The following is a 23,215-nucleotide window of genomic DNA, read 5'->3' as shown; positions in this document are numbered from 1 at the left end:
TACGCTATGTCTGCTTGCCCTCTTTCTTTCATCTGTATCTGACTCACTGATTTCAGACTGGTTACTGCCAATTTATAAATGCAGGTGAGCGGGAGTTCTGATCCAACATCAATGTGTAGTGAAAAGTAGGACTCCAAATTGGACTATTCACATTACAAAGTATGACCTTACTCATCAGTTGTTAAGTTTTCTTAGCGATGTGTGAAAATACACCTAGGAAGCAGCAAGGTAGCCAAGCATGCATTTCCAGACTGCATAAGGTGGATCCTCACACAGGCTGGTACTTTGAATGACATATGACATGCTGTTTCGTTAACTTGAAAATAAGTAAAATGGCCATTGAGTTTAAGGGTATCATGTAAGAGAAAAACTTGAGGAAAAAAAGGATTTTGGGATATAAAACAAAGGGGACAAAATGACTTACCCTTATGTGAAAGGAGCAGGTATTGGGAAATGTGAAATAAAAGTCATAAAGTGAATATATGAGAGAAATGTCCTGGAGACAAGAGGACATTGCTGAGGAGCAATTTTATTCACCAAACCACATCTAATATCCATACAGGTTTTAGGTGGCTCTAAATTACTTTGTGCAACTGGTCTGGTAATGCTTGAATCATGAGGTGAAGGACTGCTAGGGGAAAAAGTGCTCCTTGTTTTGAATTTAAGGAGTAAGAGATTACAAAGCAAGAAAAAAAATATCTTTGTCAAGGTCTTCATACTGCCTAACTTTATCTTCCTAACCTTGGAGAAATGTCTGCATAGACTTTATATGATAGCATTAATGATTAATGGAGAGAGAGAGAGAGAGATGACAATCCTTCAACCAAGTTACTTAGAGGAGAGAGGGAAACTTTCCTCTTTGGCATTTCCCTGGTGAGTAGACTGATACCAACTGAAGATATCTGGCACTACCATGTTCAGCTCTCATTACAGCACATTGGTGGCAATGTTTTTGGAATTGAAGTACTTGACCCGCTCATCTACCCAGGAACTAAAGCTGAGTATCCACCTTCTTGTGTCCCCCAGGGATGGCTGACTTTAAAAGCATTGGTCCCAGTGTAAGATAACCTACTCAAGAGGCCAAAGGGCTGAAACTGCTAAAACTGCAATGCAGCTACTATGGTCTTTTTATTTTTTTTTTCTTTTCTTAAAGAGAACACTGGGCATGGCACTGACAGAGAACCCAGTGAAGTAAGTGTCCATTCTAGAAATGCGAATGGCAGGTCTGGGAAGACTTCTTCTACTTACAATCTGCACACTTTGCATGAAGGCTATGGTTTGTTTGGGTGCACTAAAACTCTTCTGCAAATACCTAAATAAAAAAAATCTTTTCCACAGAAGGGAATTTCTGCTCATGCTAACTGCCCTGGTAAATATGTGAGACAAAAAATGGAATTTGTGTCAGTCTCTATTGCTTCTTCGTCCCCAGAGGAGTTCCTCCCTCGCAATTTCTTGCAAGAGAAAATGACACCATGGAGGGATACATATGAAAATTTGCCCATCTCTTTAATGATCAGCAGGGCTTTCTGCTGTCGCATGTTGTTGTCATGTTCCAAAACCTGGGCAAATAATGATCTGAAATTTAATGAAATTAAATAGCCTATTTCCAGAATAGTCACGTGTGTTGCTTACCTGTTCTGTTACTCACAAGAAACAGGCATTTAGTAGCATCAAAGAGTAAAGAGAAAAAGAAAGTTTTGTATTTTGACATGCCTGATTATTCTGATAAATTAGTATCACTGTCTTGTCCTGTGAATCCATTCCGCAAACAATGTTCTTAAATATTAAAGTGAATATGTAAGATAAATAAATAATGAATACATGAAGTTTTCCCAAGCTAGCCCAGAACCGTGTGTTTTGAAAGCTAATGCTGACAGAGGATGCATGATGCTGTGAGGTATTCAGTAACTTCCCTTTATTCTTACATTCGTGCTATGTTCATCTGGAAACCTACTGTACTGGGCAAAGTCTACTGTGCTGACTCAAGTTAAATTCACAGTTGCCTCTTGATATATCACAATATGTCATTCAGTAATCCCACTGAGGAAAGCGTAATTACCATGCAACATCTTGTGCTGTCTTGGGATTTCTCACTAGGTAAGTAAGAAATAAATTCCTGTCAGTACTGCAGGAATACTGTTGTAGAGATGTAGGAACAGACCAGCTGGGTCATAAGCCATGACGCTGTGTTGAAATTACTGGTCACAGGGGATATATTCTTTTTTAGCTGCAGGCCGTATGCCTTTTCTTTCCATCTAAGTGTGCAGAAAAAAAGCTGCCCACTGTCCAAACGAACACTCATACAATGCGTTTAATTCTCATAATATCCCTGTGAGGTAGGAGTCATAACAGAGGATGAACTGAGGGCCAGACGAACTGCTGTATGTACAGACTCGTGCAAAAAAAAATATCCATGTAAGGAACAGAAAATGACCCTATGATTCTATCTGGAACCTCACCCTTGAGACTGTTGTCTTTTCTTCTATAATGCAACAATATATAACCACTGTAGGCACTGACCTCCTACTGAACACACTGAAATCTAAGGCTTCTGCACTGGCGTCCAAAACCCCTTCTGAGCCTGTCCCAAGCCAGCTGAATCGCTGCTTTCTCCTTTGGAATTGGGACCTCCCCTCACAGCTTTGTTCTGCTGCTACAGTGACTGTCATGATCGCCAGGAGGAAGAAGGATACTTCCCAAGTATCAGCACAAAATTCAAAGCTCCTATTGTGGACCTATTCTGATTTCTTAATTTAAAGACAAATATTTAAATAAAATCAAAGTAGTTGATCACTCGTACCTACAGACAACAGAACAGATTCTCGCTTGTGACTTTTAAAGCTTGTATGTCATTCTGATAATGTAGTTGCGGGTGTGAATAATAAAAAAGAAGATGCATAGGTAGCTGTTCACATTCATTTTGTTTCCACTGGAGCTGGCTCAGTGTAGACTAAGAAGCCTGAGATATCAGATTACTGTCAGAAAGACTGATAGCTTCTTATACCAACATTTAAACGTTAGGTTAGGATGGATGAATAAAGCAGCAGGAAAACTGTAAAAAAGCTGCAACGAAAACCAAGTTGTCTACAAGCCAAGACTCTGAAATGACAGAGGATATATTCCTGGGAGGATAACGGGCTTCTTGTTTTTTTTTCTCACTTGCTCATTTTCATTTGTTTGCATTTTGCTATTGAGATCATCTCAGAAGCTTTAGCATAGAAATTAAGCATTTTCAAAAGTTTTTCCTCGATGCCTGTGTGCATTCAGGACAGTTCAGACTGTCTTGAGTTTACAAATGTTACAGGCAGCATTTCTGCAAGAAAATGTAATTATTGCAGGAAAGTATAATCAGCTTGAATAAGGTTAGTCTGATTCATTACTGATGCATCCTCACTGATTTCGGTGGAACCTAACCAAAGGACAATGTGGGCTGAGCACTTCTGTGCTCCATGTGAGAGGTCCATGCTCCAGGAGAGCCCTTTGGAGCTGATACTCAGTGGAAGAACAGCTAATAAATGGGAGTAACTTTTTCCCTATCTAGATTTCAAATATATATGTTTTTTTTTAAAACAGAATTTTTATGAAAGATGACTCAAGATCAGATGGATATAGCTAAACGTTAGCTAATTAAAGTATTTCAACCAAGTGTATTGGTTACAAATTGGGTTTGGCTTACTATTGCCTAAACTTTTCCAGGTTCCTGCTTCACAGTTCTTTAATACTGCAATGTGTTATGGTAATCACTTCTGTAACTGGAAGGCATGGGAAATACTGACTTTCCATTTGCTCACATGAATATGTGAAAAATTAGGCATCCTTATGAGTTTATTGGATTCATAACGTTTTAAGTACAGCGCTCTGTATTTTTTTAATCCCTTTCCACAATACTGTGCTGAACTCTCTCCATCATTGTAGTCATTTGGATAAGAAAAAAACCCACAACAATTACGGAATGTAGAACTACCTGCTTTAGTTCAAGTTCCCTTCTAGCCCCACAAACATCCTTGGAAATATAGCAAACCTGAAACATAAAAAATGTGGACTGCATTGCAAGAGGTTTTCTGCAGTCCTATAAAAACTAATCTAAACCACAGTATTCCTGTTTTAAATACAGCAAAATGACTTAGCCATCTGTCATGACAGCAGCTTGACCTGGTGGGCCCTGCAGAGCAGCAGCGAGATCAGCGGGGTCCCTGCTGAGCCAGCAGTCCTCTCCTGCAGAGTCAGGTGCTGATGTTGTTCCCGGGAACAACAGGTTGCCGTCAGCAGGTCCTCTTGCGCTTGTTCTCCATGATCTGGAGTGCCTGGATTTCCGAATACAAGCTGTGCAAAAGTCATTGAAACCATCAGGTCCTGCAATAAACCCATGTAATAAGCTTGCCTGAATAATACATGTCTGAATCATCTGCAGATTAATATTTAATCTTTTTTTTAAAAAAAGTATTTGTTTCCAATAAAATAGTAGCTTAATAGCTACCCTGCTGTGGGAGAAAGGTAGGTATAAGCAGAAGTATTACCTCAAGAGAAAAAGTCACTTGTAAAACATTTTTTTTTTAAAAAGAAGTCAATTTTCTCTTTCCTTTTGAGAAAGAAAAACAACTTTTAAATTGGACAACTTAATGAGCAGTGTTCCTGGCTGGTCCTTTGTTCTGTGTTACCCTCTGACAGAAGGAGGCAGTTCAGGAATTGACCTGTTATTTTAATTGCGTTTGGCTTCTGCAGAGGTGAAAAGCAAACACCTGACACTGAGGACACCGCTGGCTGCTCTGCTTCTCTTTGCCAGTGCTGCACTTGCTCTTAATGATGAGCTGAAGAATGAATATTAAAATCTCTTAAAAAGTAATTTATGGTATGTATTTAATGCCTGTTTTTTGACTAACTGGAGTGCTTACGGGTATTTTGAAGGCACTAAAATAAAATAAATTATAATCCATGGTGTTTCATAGTGGACAGTGGAACAATACTGTACCCAGGTCACATTGCAAAATATCCACAGACCAACAGTGACAGTACAGTATCATGTTATTCATGAGAATAGTCCTGACTCGTGCTGTTTGTGTCTCCTCTTGCCTATTCCTCTTCTGGGACCTAGAGCAGGAGCTAGAGCAGTATTGCTTACAAAGCATCCCTGTTCCAGCAAGAGACTGATATTAAGCCCAGAGAAGGACAATGGTTGCCCACGGTCCCCATTTCCCTATTTTGTCTCTGGCAGTGGTATTTCCCTGGTGCGATCTAAAGTGCAGAACAGTGTAAACTGCATTTAGGTTTATAGGGTTCTGGGAAAGGAACAGTGAAATATTTGTGTTATGTTATGTTTTCAGTATTGGCGTGATGAAATGTCCACTGAGATGAGACACTCAAGAATAAGGCAGAATTTTTAGCTTCATATTTGAAACTGTCTCACTGAATTGATCCAGTGCAAAATTTTCCTCAAAGAGCAACTTTCTCTGACAGACCATGTCATATCAGTGAGAAGAGCCAGGATGATTGCTGTTGAGTTCAATGTTTACTACTTTGTTATGTTTGTCTTTATATTTTCGTGAAGTATGTTAGCCCTTCTCATCACCTGCTTTGTGCTTACTCTGAGTTTCTACTAGGAAGAATTAAAAGGAAAGAATGTGTTATCTGGGATATTAATATAATACCTTAACATCTCAGAAATTCATACCACTAGCGTGCCTCTGGAAAACAATCTCATTTCTCTTGACAGTGGAAACTGAAAAGATCTATATTCAGGATTCATTTCCAATTGACACCACAATGACACTGCATTTGCTCTCTATTAGTTTAGGAATCCATGGAGCATTTAATGAGCTGTGAAGCCTGTCACTGTAGATTTGATTCCCATCATGTTATTGATGTTTTGCAGATTACTTTATTTCTCCCTAGTTGGTCCTGGCATGGTGGATAAAATAAACCCAGAATTTACAGGTGGCTGTTAAGCCCATGTTTTGTTTCCTTCATAGGAAGCCAGCGACAACGCTGCACTGCCTGTGAAACGCGATGTATGTATGAAGCCTCTGAACCTCATCCATTTCTCTCCTTGACCAGCGTATTGGTATTCAGCGTGAATGGCTTACAAACCAGCTGGTTAAAGAAAGGATAAATCATCATGGAAGAACACAGTGTGGGAGGGTATCATTCAAGGCTTGGTTATTCTCTCACGTTGAAGAGTAATGACACAGAAAATTACAGAGAAACAAAGGTTTAAAACTGATGTAAATCGTAGAGCTGGACTGCTCCTGCAAACTGCTGAGCAAACTGTTGAGCTGGTAAAGCTAATATGCACTTAATTTTACTGGTGTGAGAAATTTTATCCATGAGCATACTCATTGAAACCAATGGGACTCTCAGCATCTAGTCTTCTTGGATGGCACGAGAGTCTTCAGTGCTTTGTGGGAATTAGTACTGCCAAGAAGTTCCTGAGATACACAAACATGAACATAGCCACCTGCAGCAGACTGCTACTCATTTTACTGCAGCTACACTTAAAAGAGTCTCTTCAGGTTAAAAATATGCTGGGGAATTAATTTCACTCCTCTTTTAATATGATTAGGATCCTGAACAATATTTAGACACCATGTATCTGTTTCAACAGACTTAACTTTGCTATCTCTTCAGTTCTTTCTATAGGCAATTAAAAAAGACATGACTGAAATTTTTCCATCTCAGGCAAACGGATTGATGAATTTTAATGGAGAACATTTATTCCAACCTTTAATTAAGTTTGGCAGTCTGAAATCATTAGTCTTTGCCTTGAAACTATGTGTTCTATTGTGAGCATTTAAAATCTTACAACTCAGTCTTGCTACAGGGTGGATATCTGTGTGATAATGCAGCTTTCTAGAAGCTGCCTTTGTGCCTCTTAAATTACCTTTCCTTTGTTCATGACATAACACAAACCATCAAGGATTTGCCCCAGCAGAGGATGAAGCAAACCTCAGCGTGACACTGCTTTGGCCAAAAGCAACCTTTTAATCTTGAAAGGACAATGTAAAGCTTGATAGGCAAGAAATCTAACCTACCTTCTCCAGCCCACACAAATCTTAATACAGAGCTATAGCTTAAAGAAAGAATGGAACAAACTGCGTTATCTGGTGTTATTCTGCTAGATTATTCAGTGACTGCTACTACTGATTTCCTTGTGAACATATTTGCAGTAGTTTAGCCTTCAGGGTGGAAATAATTTCATTTTAATATGCTTTTTGGCGCACTGACAGAGTTACAGGTGGTATTGTATGTGAGGGAAGAGGAATTCTACAAGCATGAAGGGCATGCCTTGAGATCCAGAATTCTTTTTCTAGAAAAAAAAAAAAGAAGTCTCGAAGAGCATTAAAGTATAAAATCTTTCTGCCAGACATCTTGGACTCTTCCATCACCCACAAGAAGCCCTTATAGATAGCTCTTTTTTCAAGCTTCACCGATGCTTTAAAATACAGCACACTTGGATGGGAGATGAGACACCCCAGAGAACTCTTCCTGGCAGTTGCTGTTTGGAATACAGTGATTAACAAAACACATCAGGTGGGGATACTCCTGAACGATGGCAATCTCTGGGATTGATTTAACAGTTTCAGCTGTTGTCCCAGGGTACTTGGCACCCTGTGAACAGGAACACATCCTTCTGGTGCTAGCTTTGGAGCTTGTTACTGTTCCTCCCCTGAGGCTAGGACCTTTTTCCACCTCAGGGCAAATTGTGACTGTTCCCTCTCTTGGTTGTACAGCTCCAAGTCTGTACTGAACTGCAGTTAGAAGAGAACAGAACAGCCTAGAGAAGTTAAGGAATACTTTTAAGGCAATAGAGTACAAAGTAAAGCTGATTAAAAAAAAATCATTAAGTTTTGCAGATACTTGAAATGTATCCCCTGAATCTCCTTATGAAGAAAAATGCTTAGTTTGGAAGATTCTGATATTCTCTCCTTTCCAGAATCAGAAGTACAAAAGCAATGCAATTGGGGAAAATGAAAACACAAGCTGCTGCACTGTCCTGCACACACACAAGAAAAGAAACATCTTTCAGGTTCCTGGAAGAACATAACATTGAATTTTATGGATTTATTTTTCTCTTTTTAGAAAGTGGTTAATTTTGGGAAATGGGTTTTTTGTGTGAATCATTGACTGTTCCACTACTAAAGAATCATTTGGGACCCTGAATGTTTCAAAAGGTGTGTGCCACTGAACTGTGGGGTTTGTGCATGCTAACAGACCACAAGCTGGAAGTTTCCAGTGGTTACAGCACAGCTGTGTTGTTCAATGCAGGTGCACAAAAGAGGCAGTGCTGGGGAAAACCTTGGATTTTCTCATCTGCATAACTGAAAGGTGTATCTTGCTGCAGGTATACACCTTATTTAGTGAAATCCTAGACACCACGAACTGGGTGCTAAAGCTTCCTCTAAACAGGGGGAGGGTGTCACTCCTCCCGTTTCATATACACCACTGTGATACCTGTAGATTTCAGGGACCAGACCTGGCTGGAGAAGTGTTTTAGGGCAGGATTAAGATAACGTGTGGTCCTTTCCTTTGCAGGTGGTCACCTGCTCACTCCAATGGAAGAGATTTTTGACAGTTCACCACAGTAACACCATCATATTTCAGACTTGCAGTTGTTTTGAGGGGTTTTTTGACTCCATGCTCAGGAGAAACAAGAAGGTAAGAAGCAGCTTAACCAAAAAATTAACGTTAAAAATTCAACTGTCTCTAGTAATTTTCTGTCCTTTGTGCGATTTCGTTGCATTCCTAAAATATGTTTTAAACAAATGGAAGCATGACCACTTTATTTCTTGTCTTCAGAAACGTGAACTCTGCACAGCTTATATTACCTGGCAGGACTACAGATGTGTCAGATGCCCTGTGGTGTCAGGTGTAAAATCTGGGCTAAAAGATGAAGTACACAGGTCAGAACTGAGCTTATCAGCTCTTGAGAAAAGCTGGAAAGTGAGTGAAAGCCACCTGCAGTGGCTAGAAAGAGAAGCAATTGAGGGAGTCGGGAGAGCTGCCCTTGTGCGAAACCGTAAGTTTAACATTAGATAAAAGAATCACATCTTTTCTATGAAGGGCGTTCATATCTAGTTTATTTAAACCTTAGTATTAGGGGGGATATTATGCCTGTCAGGCTAATAAGAAAATTTGGAATACAGCTTGTATCAACCCTGAAGCTGGTCTCAGGTTAGTTTAACTTTTGAAAAATTAAGATATATCCACTTTCTGTATTATATAAAACAAGATTTAAGTTCTTGCTTTATCTTTTTTGCCTACTTGTTAATTTTGTTGAAGAACCGCTGTCCTGGTTTGAGGACAACTGCTTTTTCATGTAGTCAAATGAAAAATAACCAAACAAAACATTCAATAATGGTGACCCAGCCGTTTGACCTCAAGCTGCCTATTTCTACATTCATTCCGTGTTTCACTCTTTAATATAATTACTTCTGTTTGGAATAGACAGTGATGAAATGATCTGACCTTTATGTATTTCTACTTGATTAGTTTTTCCATATTTGCTGGAAAGAAATAAAATCAGTTGCTGAACATTCTTTTTAATATTAATTTCAAGTGATTTTGCATGTCCTTCATACTCTTCAAGACAGTTGCCATACAACAGAAAAGTACCTCTCCTTTCTTCTTCTGCACTACAGCTAAGCAAATTTTCATTACTAATTATTGAGTTGTATGTCTTTTTTAAAAATCAGTTTAATCTGAGCGAACATCTTCAGGCAAATATAGTTAGACCAAGGACCTGCATTTATTATCATTGTGACTACCCTGATCTCTTCTGTTGCCTCACTGACTGAGCTGAAGGAGTTTGACTTTTTAGTTTTCCGGGAACCGGACTTAAGATTACAAAACATGAGACTTGGCTGCTGTGATGCAAAGAGCGACGGAGCTGGGGTTCATAATGCGGATTTGGTTCCCTGGTGTAGAGTTTGCTTCCGAGATTGAGATTCACAACAGCCACCACACTAAATTCTCAGATACTTAATCCAGACAGCGAAAAGGGACAAGATGATGTGTGAAACTCTGGCTATGTCTATAGCTTAAGACTCCCTCAGCCTGAAAAAAGTGCCTTAAGATAACCTGCAGCCATACATCAAAGTCTCTCTACCATTCCTAAAACTGGGGTCCAGTGCATGAGCACTGGCTTGACAGGATTAATGGGCAAACTTTCAGTGTCTTGGTTCTAAGCCTTACCCACCCTGAGTGTTTAAACCCACAGATTTAGCTTCTCTTGACTAAACGCCTACCAGCATAGGATGCCACAGCCACCTGGTCTGGCATCAGCACTAAAGTAAGGGGAAGCCCTTCTCTTCTTCTAGGCCCTGGAGCCATCTGTATCCTTGCCTTGGATTAATAGGCAAATTTGAAAATTTGTAGGTATATGTATATTTTGTCAAGTTCATCTTGTGTGTGATCATCCCAGACCTCTTGAAATTAGGCACAGCTGACTTATTGGTGAATGTCTGTTAATGTTAAGGGGAGTTTTGCCTCCTGAATGTGTTAACCAATTATTATTTTATAAAATAGAATAATTCAGCTATGAAGTTAGACCAGGTTGCTAAGGGCTTGATCCAGTCACGTCTTGCGGACCACCAAGGATGGAGACTGTACAACCTAACCTCCCTGGGCAACCTGCTTCTCTCCTGGAGTGTCCTCAAAAGGGGAAAAAAACCACTTTTGCTTACGTCTAATCTGAACCTCTTTTGTTTCCCTTTGTGTGTGTCATCTCTTGTCCTCCCACCATGTTCATCTTTGAAGAGCTTGACTCCATTTTCTCCCTAACCTTTTCACAGATCCTGGGAAGCTGCCTTTGAAGCCATCTCTTTCAAGGCTGAACAAGCACTGGTCTCAGAGCCTCTCCTCACAGAGTAAGTGCTCCCGCCATAATCAGCTTGTTGGTTCGCCATTGAACTTGCTTCTCTTCAACACCTTTCTTGTACTGGCTGGGGGGGAAAGCCAAAACAGGATGCAGTAATTACATGGGGTCTAGCGTGTCCTAAGTAGAGATAATCAGTTCCCTCAACCTACTGTCTGTGCTCCTGTTCATGCAGCTCTGGACGCAGATGTCCTTCTTTACTGCTGTTTACACAACTGACAAGAATCTAATCCTCTGTTTCAACCTGCAGAGTGGTATTTGCTCAGACAAAGACTGCTTATTTATTTGGCTTGGTTCTGATGTTCAGACTGTCTGGAACATATTCTGTTGATTTCTGTCATTTTTTGAAGGAAATGAAGCAATTAGACTGGTCATAAACAGCAAACACAGCAAACCTGTGCAGATCCCAAAAGAAGTAAAATACATAAACACTGTTATGTGGGAAATGACTCTGTGAAAGTTCAAACAGAAAAAGCATGAAATATCCCAGAAAGACACACTCTGAAGACCAAGAATATTCTTTCTAGAGATCACATGGGGAAAGACACACGTTTGTTCTTCATTTTTCCCCAGTTGCAGAACCGTTCACTACCCAAACTGAACAAAAAGTAAGATGCTCTGAACTAACTAATATAGTCTAGCCTTCAGACAGAGAACTGTTTATAAGCCTCTAAAGTAACGTATCTGTAAACTTCTGGTACATCAGAAAATGCATTTATCTTGGATTCAATTTCTAATGTATGCCAGTGTGTCACCAGTAGGCCTGGGAGCAGCCCTAAAGCAAGAAAAAAAGATAAATACTATATTGCTTCCAGGGAAAGCTAAATATGTGTAGTAGAAAAAGGATGTCTGACAACATGGGCAGTACAGCTTTAAGTACTGTGGGAGACACTTCATTCTCCAAACCAGTGATAATCTGCAGTCATGACAGAGTGAGGGATCAAACATGACATGCAGGTCTACTCAGTGCCACAAACACATGACTTCATCATTCAGCATAAACCATGGTGTCAAAAATGCACCACAAGACAATGGCTATCTCTATGTCTAATTTCTTATGTATAATCATACCAGCTAGAAGGATTGAGATGAAATATGAGAGGGCGGTATCACGTGAAATGGATGTAAGCTGGCTTATTTAATTATCAGTTTTCCCAAAAGTACATAAAAAGTGAGTGGTTTAAGCTAAATTAAATTATTTCTGGGACAAAAAGATGTTATCCAACAGCTTGGGATGTTGACAGCATAAAAGACAGAGTACTTAAGCAGAAATCTTGAGAACCAGGTAGGGACTTTTGAGCAGTAGGCCACAGATAGAACCTGCTTCTCTGCAAGATTTGTGGCTTATTTTGGAGATCAGATAAATATAAGGGCCTTGAGTAAAAGTGACTTTGGATGTAGAGAAGCTAAAGAATTATATTTCTCCTGTCAAAGAATGATGAAACATTCTTTCCATGTTTTCTTTACCCTCTTTTTGCTGGGACACAAAAACTTCAGTCTGGTATCATACAAACCAAATCTTCATCATCAGTGTAAAATCAGTATGGTAGGTTAGGAACAGTGTTCCCAATACAAAATAACAGGCTTTATTTTTTTTTTCTTTTTGGGGTCTTTTAAGTGGTCTATAAAGATTTCTTTATCATGTGCACTGGTTTTCAAAACTTTAGAACATATACAGCTATCTTTTCCCTATTATAAAAGTTTGACCACCTGCTCAGTTGGCGTGTGTTGTATTAGAGAAAATTAGGTCATGTACTGCATGTGAATTTTTTTTTACAGAGTCCAGCTACTTCTTCACTGTAGATATAATGGTATGCTATTTGTTTGCTTGCCCTGAAGCTTGAAAGTAGCTACCATGAATCATGCTATCCACATTTATTCTTGATGTACAAGCAGCACCTTCTGTTAACCATGTTAAAGGTATCAGAGCAGACCAGACAATTCACATCACAGCAGCTTAACAGATTTAGTCGTAGCATGGTTCTTAATGAACTCTTTATATTCATGTAAACGTCTGATATACTTCTACAGGAACACTGTCATGGATGAAAGCTAGCTGAACAGTCACTAACTGAGACAAAGCAAAGGGTCACCTTGTACCTTTGGAAGGGAATGCTTGCAGTTACTGTAGCAGGGATGTGAAAATCTGATGGAAAAGGATTAAGATTTATCTCATCACACATTAGGGAGAAAGTATGGTTAGAACCAGGCAACAATCATTAGGACTTTTTATGTTCTACTTCTCCTGCTTGTTCGATGTATGACAAGCTCTTCAGCTTATTACCTGCAAAAATCAATATGACAACATATCTGATGCCAAATGGGAGAGTCATGAGAATGAGTGCTTCAATTAATCCTTCTGTAAAAGTTGCTATGGCAGCTCACTACAGTATTATTGAACTACCAAGCAGCTATAAAACAGTGCAGTTTAAAGAGCTGAACAGATGAGAACTGATTTCTCAGGGGAAATAACAGAAAGGTTGAATTCAAGGCTGTGCAAGTCTCAATTCATTAACTGAGTAAAGTATTTCACAATAGTTTAGTATACCTGAAGAAGCCACTACAACTAGACAAGCTGCTTTAGCAGACAGTTATTGCTGATGGTATTCACAGAATTCACAATAGTTCTGTTGTCTATATTTCAACTTTTTACTTGAGGAATGGATTTACTTGGAGGTACAGATCAGCCTGTTGACTTGGCAGACAGCCTACAGCCATTCTCAGCTAATGCACCAAAGGGGTACACCTCTTTCATAGCTGAGATATATATATGTATTTTTTTAAAAATCCTTGCTTTTATTTAAGCATTGAGACTGGAATAGAAAATTTAACTCTGCCTGTGGGTTCCAGGATTAGCTGCCTCTATAATTCTAGAAACAAGGTTTCGTGTGCCTGAGGAGAGCCAAGGAATGAGAAAACTCCCTCCACTACTGCCAGGGTGAGACTGACTGAGCAGGGCTCTGGTGGAGTCCAGACTCTTTTGCCAGGAGGAGCTCACACAATGAGGGTGTTGTGCTCTCTGCTGACATTACCACTTTCCTTCAGCAACAAAACTGCCCTATAGACAACACAAGCTATAAACTAGCATCTTCTGGTAAACATTTCTGGCTCTGAAGACACAAAATGGTAGCTCTCACAAAACAAAGAAAAAAATAATCTACAAGACAACAGTTTAAAAGGAAAGGAGAGAAGGTGAATGATTCACAGGTTGATACAACATAAAGCATTCCAAGGCTGTGATTCTCAGAAAAAGTACTAGAATAAAGCTTTATTTTACTAGGTAGAGATATTTTTTCTTCAGCTGAAACATCAATCCCCTCATTTTTGCAATGATGGATGAGATTATTGATCATTGTTCAAAAGACTATATAACAGTCTCTAGCAACACAGTAAAGACCTTGCAACAAAGAACACTCTAGACATGGGTATGTACAGGTAAGCACTTGTGATATGGGAAAACCCCTTTCAGATGGATCCAGAATGGTGGCTGTTTTTTCCATATTTTGCCTTAAGGAATGGGTTATAACTGGAAATGGTTGCTTCCTTCCACTGAGAGAGGTGTGATTTTATGAAATGAAAACTTTTTACTTTTTTGACCAGTCTTAGTCAAGATGCCTCCCCTAGTACATGGAGATTACTTTAGGAATCCATCCAGCATGTAACCTTCTTTGATTAAAACCCAGAAAGTTCAAATTATAGTTTCCCAGGGGCTGCACAAGCATTGGAACCGAGGAGGAAGTTGCATAGGATCATCTAGGTTGGAAGGGACCTTTAAGATCATTGAGTCCACCCATTAACCTAACACTGCCAAAACCACCACTAAACTATGTCCCTCAGCACCACATCTACCTGTCTTAAATACCTCCAGGGATGGTGATTCAACCACTTCCCTGGGTAGTCTGTTCCAATGCTTGACAACCCTTTCCATGAAGAATTTTTTCCTAATATCCAATCTAAACCTCCCCTGGCACAACTTGAGGCCATTTCCTCTTGTCCTATCACTTGTTACTTGGCAGAAGAGACCGACCCCCTCCTCACTACAACCTCCTTTCAGGTAGCTGTAGAGAGCGATCTTGGATCCACCACAGCTAAGTAAAAATGCTGTGAGCTGGTGCAATGCAATTAACGCCCTGTTGACATTGCCACTGGAAACCATCACATCCACTCCCCTCCAAATTAACAGTATTTCAGGTGTTAAGACCGTACAAGATAAGTTCTGGACCTTTCAGAGCAGGTATTTTGGAAATGGTGTTTACTGTGTTTGGCTTTCGCAATGTACCACTTTGTAGAAGCAGCAATTCCATTACAGGGTGGCAGAAACAGTTTGGAGTTGGAACAGATCTGTTCTTTGACTATTTTGATAAGGTCTATGTTCTGTTTTCCTTGCCTCATCTACGCAGTCCCTACCATGTTCCTCCCTGAAAGTACAGTACAGCAACAGGAACTCCAGGAGCTGAAACTTGCTAAATATTGTCCTTGTGTGGCACTGGTGCTCTGCAGAGCCCGATATGCTACACACAATGTGACAAATTTCCTTTCCTCCCCATTCTGCCAAGCATTTCATAAGCAAATGTAACAGTTACACACAAACAGGAACTGTGTATATATAACAAACAACAGAAAAAAACTAAATATGAAAGTGAAAACAATCTCTGAAGAGACTGTTTTAAATGCCAACTATTAACTAATATAGCAAGGAAAAAATCCCCACTCTTGGGTAAATTACTTTAGTTGGGCAAATACCACCTTTTTTGAGTGAAATAATGTGCTGATTAGGATGGAAATGCAAGGTTTCTAGCTTCTTTTAACTAAACAGGTGTTCCCCTATGGAAAGAAAGCATCTTAGATTTTCACATGAAACCAAACATAAGAGAAGAGAGTGAGAGCAAACTGCCCACGGTGCATACTAATCCAACATGGTTTTGTAAAATGTTCAAATTTGTAAATGATTTTCATTTTCTTTTGGGAAAAGGCTGTCAAATGAGGCGAGCACTGTACAGACATGTTATTGCTCTTTAAGCCTGCATGTATATAAGCATTCCTTCCAGCAGCAGAACCGAAATCAAACGCAGCACGTTTCAACACCTGTAGCTAGGAGACTTCGGTGATTATAATCGCTGGATAGGCAACATCCTTATGTACTCGACCTGCAGTGCCGGGGGTTGGGGTTTTTTTTTGGTTCTAGAAGTACAAGAGTGTTTTCTAGAAGCTCCATTTTCTTTCTGCACCTTTTGCTCCACGTCCCTAGCTAGCGAAGCGGAGCCTCTTCACCCTTTAAACCATTTAATGCGAGAGGACGCGCGCCTGCCGCTGCAGCTCAAGGAACTCTTCTCTGCCATTTCTGACGGCAGATGCCGACTAGGCGCAAAGGGCACACCAGGGCAAGCAAGAACCCAGACCCTCAAACCTGTACCCCAGGTAATTCGACGGCGGCAGGGAGCACGCCTGGACTGCCAATTCCGGCATGCGAACGCTATGGCAACAAGGGCCAACAACTTTTCTTCGCGCTCGCCATGCGCTTGGCCACTTCATCGCATCCGCTCTCGCCCGGCAGGCAGCCCTCCCCTCACCCCCCCTCCCCGTAGGTGACATACAGCCCGGCCCCGCGGGGCTTGTGCCGCCGGTGGGGACGAGCTCTCCCCGCCGGGCCACTCGCGGGGCCGACGCCACGGCGCTGGGATAGGGGGGGTGGCGGCAGGGGCGGGGGGCGTCCCCCGTTCCAACCGGGGTCGGCGGGGAGCCGGCGAGTAGCGCCCTCCGGCCCGGCCCGTCCATCCCCGCGGGTCACTCACCATGTTGACTTCCGACACCACGTCGATGCTGGCGATCTCGATCCGCATGCCCACGTCCACGGGTGGACCTGCGGGTTGGAGGGGGAGCGGGAAGGCGGCGTTAAGCCGGCGGTGAGGCGCCGTGAGGCGTTGGGGGGGTGGTGGTGTCGGGGGGATGCCTCACCTCCGAAGTCGGGCCGGAGACGGATGTCGTAGCCCTGCAGCAGCCTGTCCACCGTCTCCTTCACGTAGGACATGTTGCTGGGACCGTCGGCGCTGCAAGAAAGGAGCACAGGCGGGTTAAGGAGGAGGGGGTGGTGGTGGTGGCTGGGGGTGGTGGTCCCGGGCGGCGCTCACCTGCGCGCCGCGCACGCCACGGCCAGCACCAGCGGCAGCGACAGGGCCCGCGGGCCGTCCCGCCTGGCCGCCGCCGCCACCGCCCGCCCCATCCCAGCCCCCGGCCGCGCCGCCGCCTGGCCAGCGAAGAGCCGCGGACTGCAACTTGGCGCCCGAGCGGAGCAACAATTCCCCTCACAACGCCGCGCATGCGCGGAGCGGGGCGCCGCGGCCCGCGGGGGGCACCTCTGCCTGTTACGGTGCGCCTGTGGCGGTCCGCATCGCACCGCACCGCTCTGGACCTGACCGGATCGGACCGGACCCCGGCCGCCGCCGAAGGGCTGAGGGAGACGGCGGGGTAACAGGTGCCGGCGGCGGGGCCAAGCGGCTGGCTGGGAGCGGGACCCAGAGCCCCCAGGGCTGCCGTGAGGGGCCGCCACTGCCGGGCGTGGGCACCGCCGCCGCTGGGGCGCGAACTTCCCCTCAAGAGAAAATAAATAATTGCTGAGGGCACTTCTGGGTTAAAATTCACGCTGATGGACTGGGATGTTACTGGTGGCTTGAGAAGGGAATTGGCAAATCGGAAAGAAATGGCATGTTTTGGGTGCAAATAGTACTTTGTCCGGCAGTGGAGTCTTGAGGCTGCAGTAGGCCGCCATCCACCGCGCTGCTCTGTGGGCAGGTGTGTCGCTGTCCCACAGGTGTGCCCGCTGTGGGAATGTATTTCTAGTTGCTACTTTTCAACTAAAGTAATTGATCTTGCGTTTAGAACAGGGTTTTTAGCAAAGAGTCTTTGAATTGATGCTCTAACGTGGCATCTTCTATGGCTCTTCTATGACCAATCATAGAAACATAGAATGGTTTAGGTTGGAAGGGACCTTGAAGATCACAGAGTTCCAACCCCCCTGCCATGGGCAGGGACACCTCCCACTAGACCAGGTTGCCCAAGGCCCCATCCAGCCTGGCCTTGAACACCTCCAGGCATGGGGCAGCCACAGCTTCTCTGGGCAACCTGTTCCAGTGTCTCACCACCCTCACAGTGAAAAATTTCTTCCTAATACCTAATCTAAATCTCCCTTCTTCCAGCTTGAAACCATTACCCCTCATCCTGTCACTACATACCCATGTAAAAAGTCCTTCCCCATCTTTCCTGTAGGCCCCCTTTAAGTACTGGAAGGCCACTATAAGGTCTCCCCAGAGCCTTATCTTCTCCAGGCTGAACAACCCCAACTCCTTCAGCCTGTCCTCATAGGAGAGGTGTGCCAGCACTCTGAGGGCTCCAGCCCTCAGCCCCAGTATTACACCCTGATTCATGCAAGCCCTGTGAAAAACTTATGACTTGCTGGTGCCGCTCTGTTGCCCTACACAGTACCTCAGCAGAGATAACATTTATCCCTTTGACATCCAGCCCCCTCATCTGTGCGCTATGCAGTCCTGCGCGCGGTCACCTTGAGATACGTATTTGATGTTTTTGAGGCTCCTACAGTGTCGTGCAGACTTATTTCTGAGAAAAGCCAGGCTTTTGGTGATGTTTTTGGGGGATGAAATATGCTATAATATTTGAAAAGGGCAGGAAAATTGAAATACATAGTTTGTGACACAAATTGTAATGATAATTTTGAATGTCTTAACACTGTATATTTCTATGCAAATCTGTCACTCTTGGAGAAGGAGCACAACACACTTCGTGAGAGATTACAAGAGCCTCTCGTCCTCACAGCTGCTTCTTGTAACCTTGACAATAGAAGTTTATGAAAGTTATTATTTTATTAGTAGTTTGTTACAGTATTATAAATATTTTCAGTTGGCTTTGAGGACCTATACATTGAACATATCTTTATTTTCCTCTTATTTTAGTCCTTCCTTTCTGAAAAATGTGATATCCCAGCTCAACTCAACTTTAGCATTGCTATTTGGAAAAAGTTTTTAAAATGTACTAATCGTGAATAATATATTTTAGTAGTGTTCAATTATAATTGGTGCTGCTTGGGTATAGCACTTTTAAAAAGAAATCTTACTCACAGAAGTCTACCAAAAGGTATCTTTTTGTTCAGAGTTGTAGCAAACATACCCATAATCAAGTTACCTGGTTCCTCTGGAGCACTGGATTAGGATTTTTCATGGGACTATAGGGTCCCATTTTACCCCTCTTAGAGGGTTAATCCCCTTTAGAGTTCCAGAATTATATCCTGTAGATAATTTTAGCTTTGTCATAAGCCATGTGAAAGTCAGATATGCCTGTATGAGACGACTGCTGTATCTGGCTATGTGGGCATTCACCTTTGCTGATTGAAATGCTTTAGGTGCGTTGCTGGAGCTTATCATCTGTTTGGAAAAGGCGTGAGCTAAGCCTGCACTGCAGGTCTCTTCTGCCATTAGGAATGCCTCAGCCCAACAAGCGTACTTCAGGGAGGGTGAGGATGTCCTCTTCAGCAAGCCGGTTCCTCTGTGGGCTCTCCCAGCTGAGCTGTCCTGGCTTCTGCAGACCAACATTGACCTTCCTCCACTGAGCATCCCAAAAATAAGATTGCTGTGCCATGGAGTGTTTCCCAAAGGTGGCACACTATGGAAATTCAACTCCCATTTTCTGCAGTTTGAACACTGGGGACATCTGAGCTCTAAACCGGGACTTGAAGCAACTGCAAATATCCCACTGTGTGTAGACAATACTGAAAAGATCCCTCAGTAGTTGGGTCTTGGGAACAGAGAGGTTTATACGGTACTCTTAATAACCATACAAGGGAGGAGCTGTATGGCATGACACTGCCACAGCCGGGGTGGTAAGAATAATTTTTTTTTACCCAGTGGGCTGGATGATGGGAACATGACTGGGACCTGTCTTCCATTGTTTCCATGACTGAAAAAAGATAAAATAGCAGCAGGACTTCCACTCTCCCACATGTTACCAACTGAAGTGCTCAACAGTTTTATCTGAAGTTTAAGGCCTACTGAAGTTCTGCTTTCTTTGCAGAAAATCTGTTTCTAGGAAAATAATAGCATACTTTTCCAGGCTACCAGTGTGACATAATTCTTGTTTTCGGCAGCTGTTTAACAATGCCTTTTACAAAGAACAGGTGACATCCAAAATGAGTGACCATGGCAAAGAGGCTAACTTTTAAAGCCCGGATATCATCACTATTGCTCATGAACATTTTCTAAAAGCTTTTACAGGTGTCAAGACATCTGGTGGTCTGATTTACAAGTGTGGTTTACAAACCGCAGCTTCTTCTGCAGTCAATAAACTTGATTCATCAAGTACAATGATGTGTCTTTCCATCCACTCCAGTGGGGTTTGCTCACTCACCCAGGCTGAGTGAAACCGGATGGGTCCCCAACATGGCTTTTAGGCATCTTGGAATTTGCTGAGCGCCCCAGAATTTAGTCACATAAGTAGGTGCGCTGCTTTGCACTTTTGGAAATCAGGGTGCTTAGTGCCTAAACCCCTAGGACTTTAATCTGGAGACTTTTGCCACTAGTTTGCAATGTTTTCAAAGAAAAACAGACTTCTGCGGTGGTTTCAATTTCTGCAATAATGGCCTTTTCTTATGGTTATTTGCTTATTTTTGTTGTTCAATAATCTCTTTTCTTTAAACCATTGCTAATGGTAATACCAAATTCCTTTCTTACTCATTTCTACACTGGGTTTAGTATTTAGAGCATCTATGCAATAGAAGTACATCTTGTAAATAAGATTTTTAAAAAACATTTTCTAGGCTATATTAATGAAGGCAGACCTTTTGGGTGGGGAATAGTTTCATCTTGATTAAGCACATATAAACACTAGTAAACTAAAGCAATTGAAATCCACTAGATCTAACGTAGTAGCCATTTTTTCATATTCTGAGGCATGTTGAATGCTTACTAGAAGCAAGAAAAATAATATAATCACAAAGCATGATTCATAAAACCATTCTTGAGTACTGTGTTCAGTTTTGGGCCCTTCGCTACAAGAAAAACATTGAGGTGCTGGAGTGCGTCCAGAGAAGGGCAATGAGACTGGTGAGGGCTCTGGAGCACAAATCTTATGAGGAGCGGCTGGGGGAACTGGGGTTGTTTAGTCTGGAGAAAAGGAGGCTCAGGGGAGACCTTATCACTCTCTACAACTACCTGAAAGGAGGTTGTAGTGAGGTGGGGGTTGTTCTCTTCTCCCAAGTAACAAGTGATAGGACAAGAGGAAATTGCCTCAAGTTGCACCAGGGGAGTTTTAGATTGGATATTAGGAAAATTTTCTTTACAGAAAGGGTTGTCAAGCTTTGGAACAGGCTGCCCAGGGAAGTGGTTGAATCACCATCGCTGGAGATATTTAAAAGATGTGTAAACGCGGTGCTTGGAGACATGGTTTAGTGGTGGTTTTGGCAGTGTTAGGCTGATGGTTGGACTTGAAAACCTTAAAGGTCTTTTCCGACCTAAATGATTCTATGACTATGCTGGGCCAATTGCATGTTCATTTTTCACCTTTGTTATGCATAAACTTTCAGGACGGAACCTTTTTCCTTACACAAATGTTTCCGGTTTATTGAAGATTTTTTTTGCAATGCTCATTTTCGTTTAGAATCAGAAAGGGCACACAATATGAAGTCCTGCTTAGACAGCATTGGCTACTTAAAAATAATGCAGTATCACTGAAAAAAAATTCTTCCTGTTTCCCACTGGATAAGATCTGTAGGAAGGAAGACCACAACTTTTAATGAAACTAGGGGAAAAAAATTGCAAAAGCGGTGACTATTCATCTCTCGCTAGTGATACTTCGTGCTTTCTTAAATGTTGAATGAGGGAAGACACGTCTTTGTGATTCTGCTCAAAACAGAGCAAAGGAGCTGTGTGCCTCACACTGTGCACTTTGTACGTGGAAATGATGACTGAAAATGCTAATATTTCTAACACCCACTGGTTTGAGTAATTGGAAATAGGGACTTGCAGACTCAGAATACTTGTAATCTAAGTGTCCAATTGGACTTGCGTTTTTCCAATCAGTGGAGAGCACTATTGTGGGAACAGGTACACTGGCCCTAGGCCAGAAGCAGGACTGGTGTTAAGTGTGAAAGCAGCATCATTAATTAGCAAAATTGCATTAGAGTGTGCCCAGAAAACAGAATGGGAAACTGAGCTCAGTATCTTTGAATTATTCATTGTCAGACATCTGTGCCCTACTGGTTGCTTGGCTGTGTGGCTTGTGAGACTGCATACACCCCAGGTAAAAGAAAAATGACAATTAGGATGGATATAAATTTTTTTTCTTACTTGGTGCTGAGCAGGTGACATTTTGCAGTAACTATAGTGATAAGGTATATTCAAAATTTTAGATGAAATTTTTGAATTTGTAAAAATTAAGCTAAATGGTTGGGATTGAAAACTATGAAATGAAACCTAGGAACTCTGAAATGACTACATTTGCAGGTACAAAACAAACCTTCTTAATATTTATACATAGAGCAAAGAGGCAGGTAACGAAATAGGTCACATATTTCATCTGCTTAGTGATAATGCTATTGTCATTTTATACCTACAGTAATCCCTTGAGTCAAATGCAGCTTGTGAACTGTCTTCTCAGATGGCAGAAAATGGCAAGCTGAAGATACTTTTATTGTGCTTTGGGGATTTCAGTGCAGCGGTAAAGCTGCGCAAGCAATCGAGAAGAGCTGCAGAGTGGCACACTGAACTTGCGCTTTATCCTGGGATCTGTAGATGGTGGGATGCTGCCCCACACTGAGGAGACCACCTCACCCAGCTCTTTCCCTTTCCTTCGGCTCTCTCAGTAAGCCTCCACACCCTTGTCCTTCCCTCAGGAAATAAAAAAGGTACAGGTCAAAACTCATGCTTTCTTTGTGCCCCATTTTTATCCCTCTTTTTATATGCTGTAAAGATCAATTCAGACCTTCTTACTGCAGGTTCTACTTGCTTTTAAGAGCCTGTAAAACACTTAGGACAGTGATTTTAAAGAATTAATAGTAAATATCAAAACTGTGAATTGAAGTTACTTACCATTAATAATCAGAGAAGAGAATATATAATAAAAGCTATAGGATTCTTTTTGTGCTATAATATCTACAGCCAGAATAATTTAGTGAGTCTTTAATCATGTCAGATAAACATCTGTAGCAGTCATTTGAAATCCCTTTTTAGATCTCCCAGCCTTGTGTCTACACCACTCATCCAACATTCTTTCTTAACATTACAGAATTTGCTTCCTCTCTAGTCCCGCACTGCATGCCTAATGACAGAACGCCCCCTGGCAGTACAT

The 23,215-nt window shown here is 42.0% G+C and overlaps 1 protein-coding gene across 1 annotated transcript in view; it reads right to left on the bottom strand.

The window, feature by feature from the left end:
* GABRB1 (gamma-aminobutyric acid type A receptor subunit beta1) overlaps positions 1 to 17,087 on the bottom strand; it is a gene marked incomplete at both ends in the record, with an annotated part of 144,486 nt that extends 127,399 nt beyond the window's left edge. Inside the window, 3 exons of the mRNA XM_082482575.1 lie at positions 16,660 to 16,727; positions 16,823 to 16,914; positions 16,996 to 17,087. Of these exons, the coding sequence (XP_082338701.1) occupies positions 16,660 to 16,727; positions 16,823 to 16,914; positions 16,996 to 17,087 (252 nt within the window). The remainder of the gene's footprint in view (positions 1 to 16,659; positions 16,728 to 16,822; positions 16,915 to 16,995) is intronic.
* Between the last annotated feature and the right edge of the window lie 6,128 nt (positions 17,088 to 23,215).

Source organism: Vanellus vanellus (assembly GCF_965231255.1).
Source record: "Vanellus vanellus genome assembly, chromosome: 4".
Lineage (NCBI taxonomy): Eukaryota > Metazoa > Chordata > Aves > Charadriiformes > Charadriidae > Vanellus > Vanellus vanellus.
Note: the sequence above shows the minus strand (reverse complement) of the source record. Positions and strands in the feature narration are given on the sequence as shown.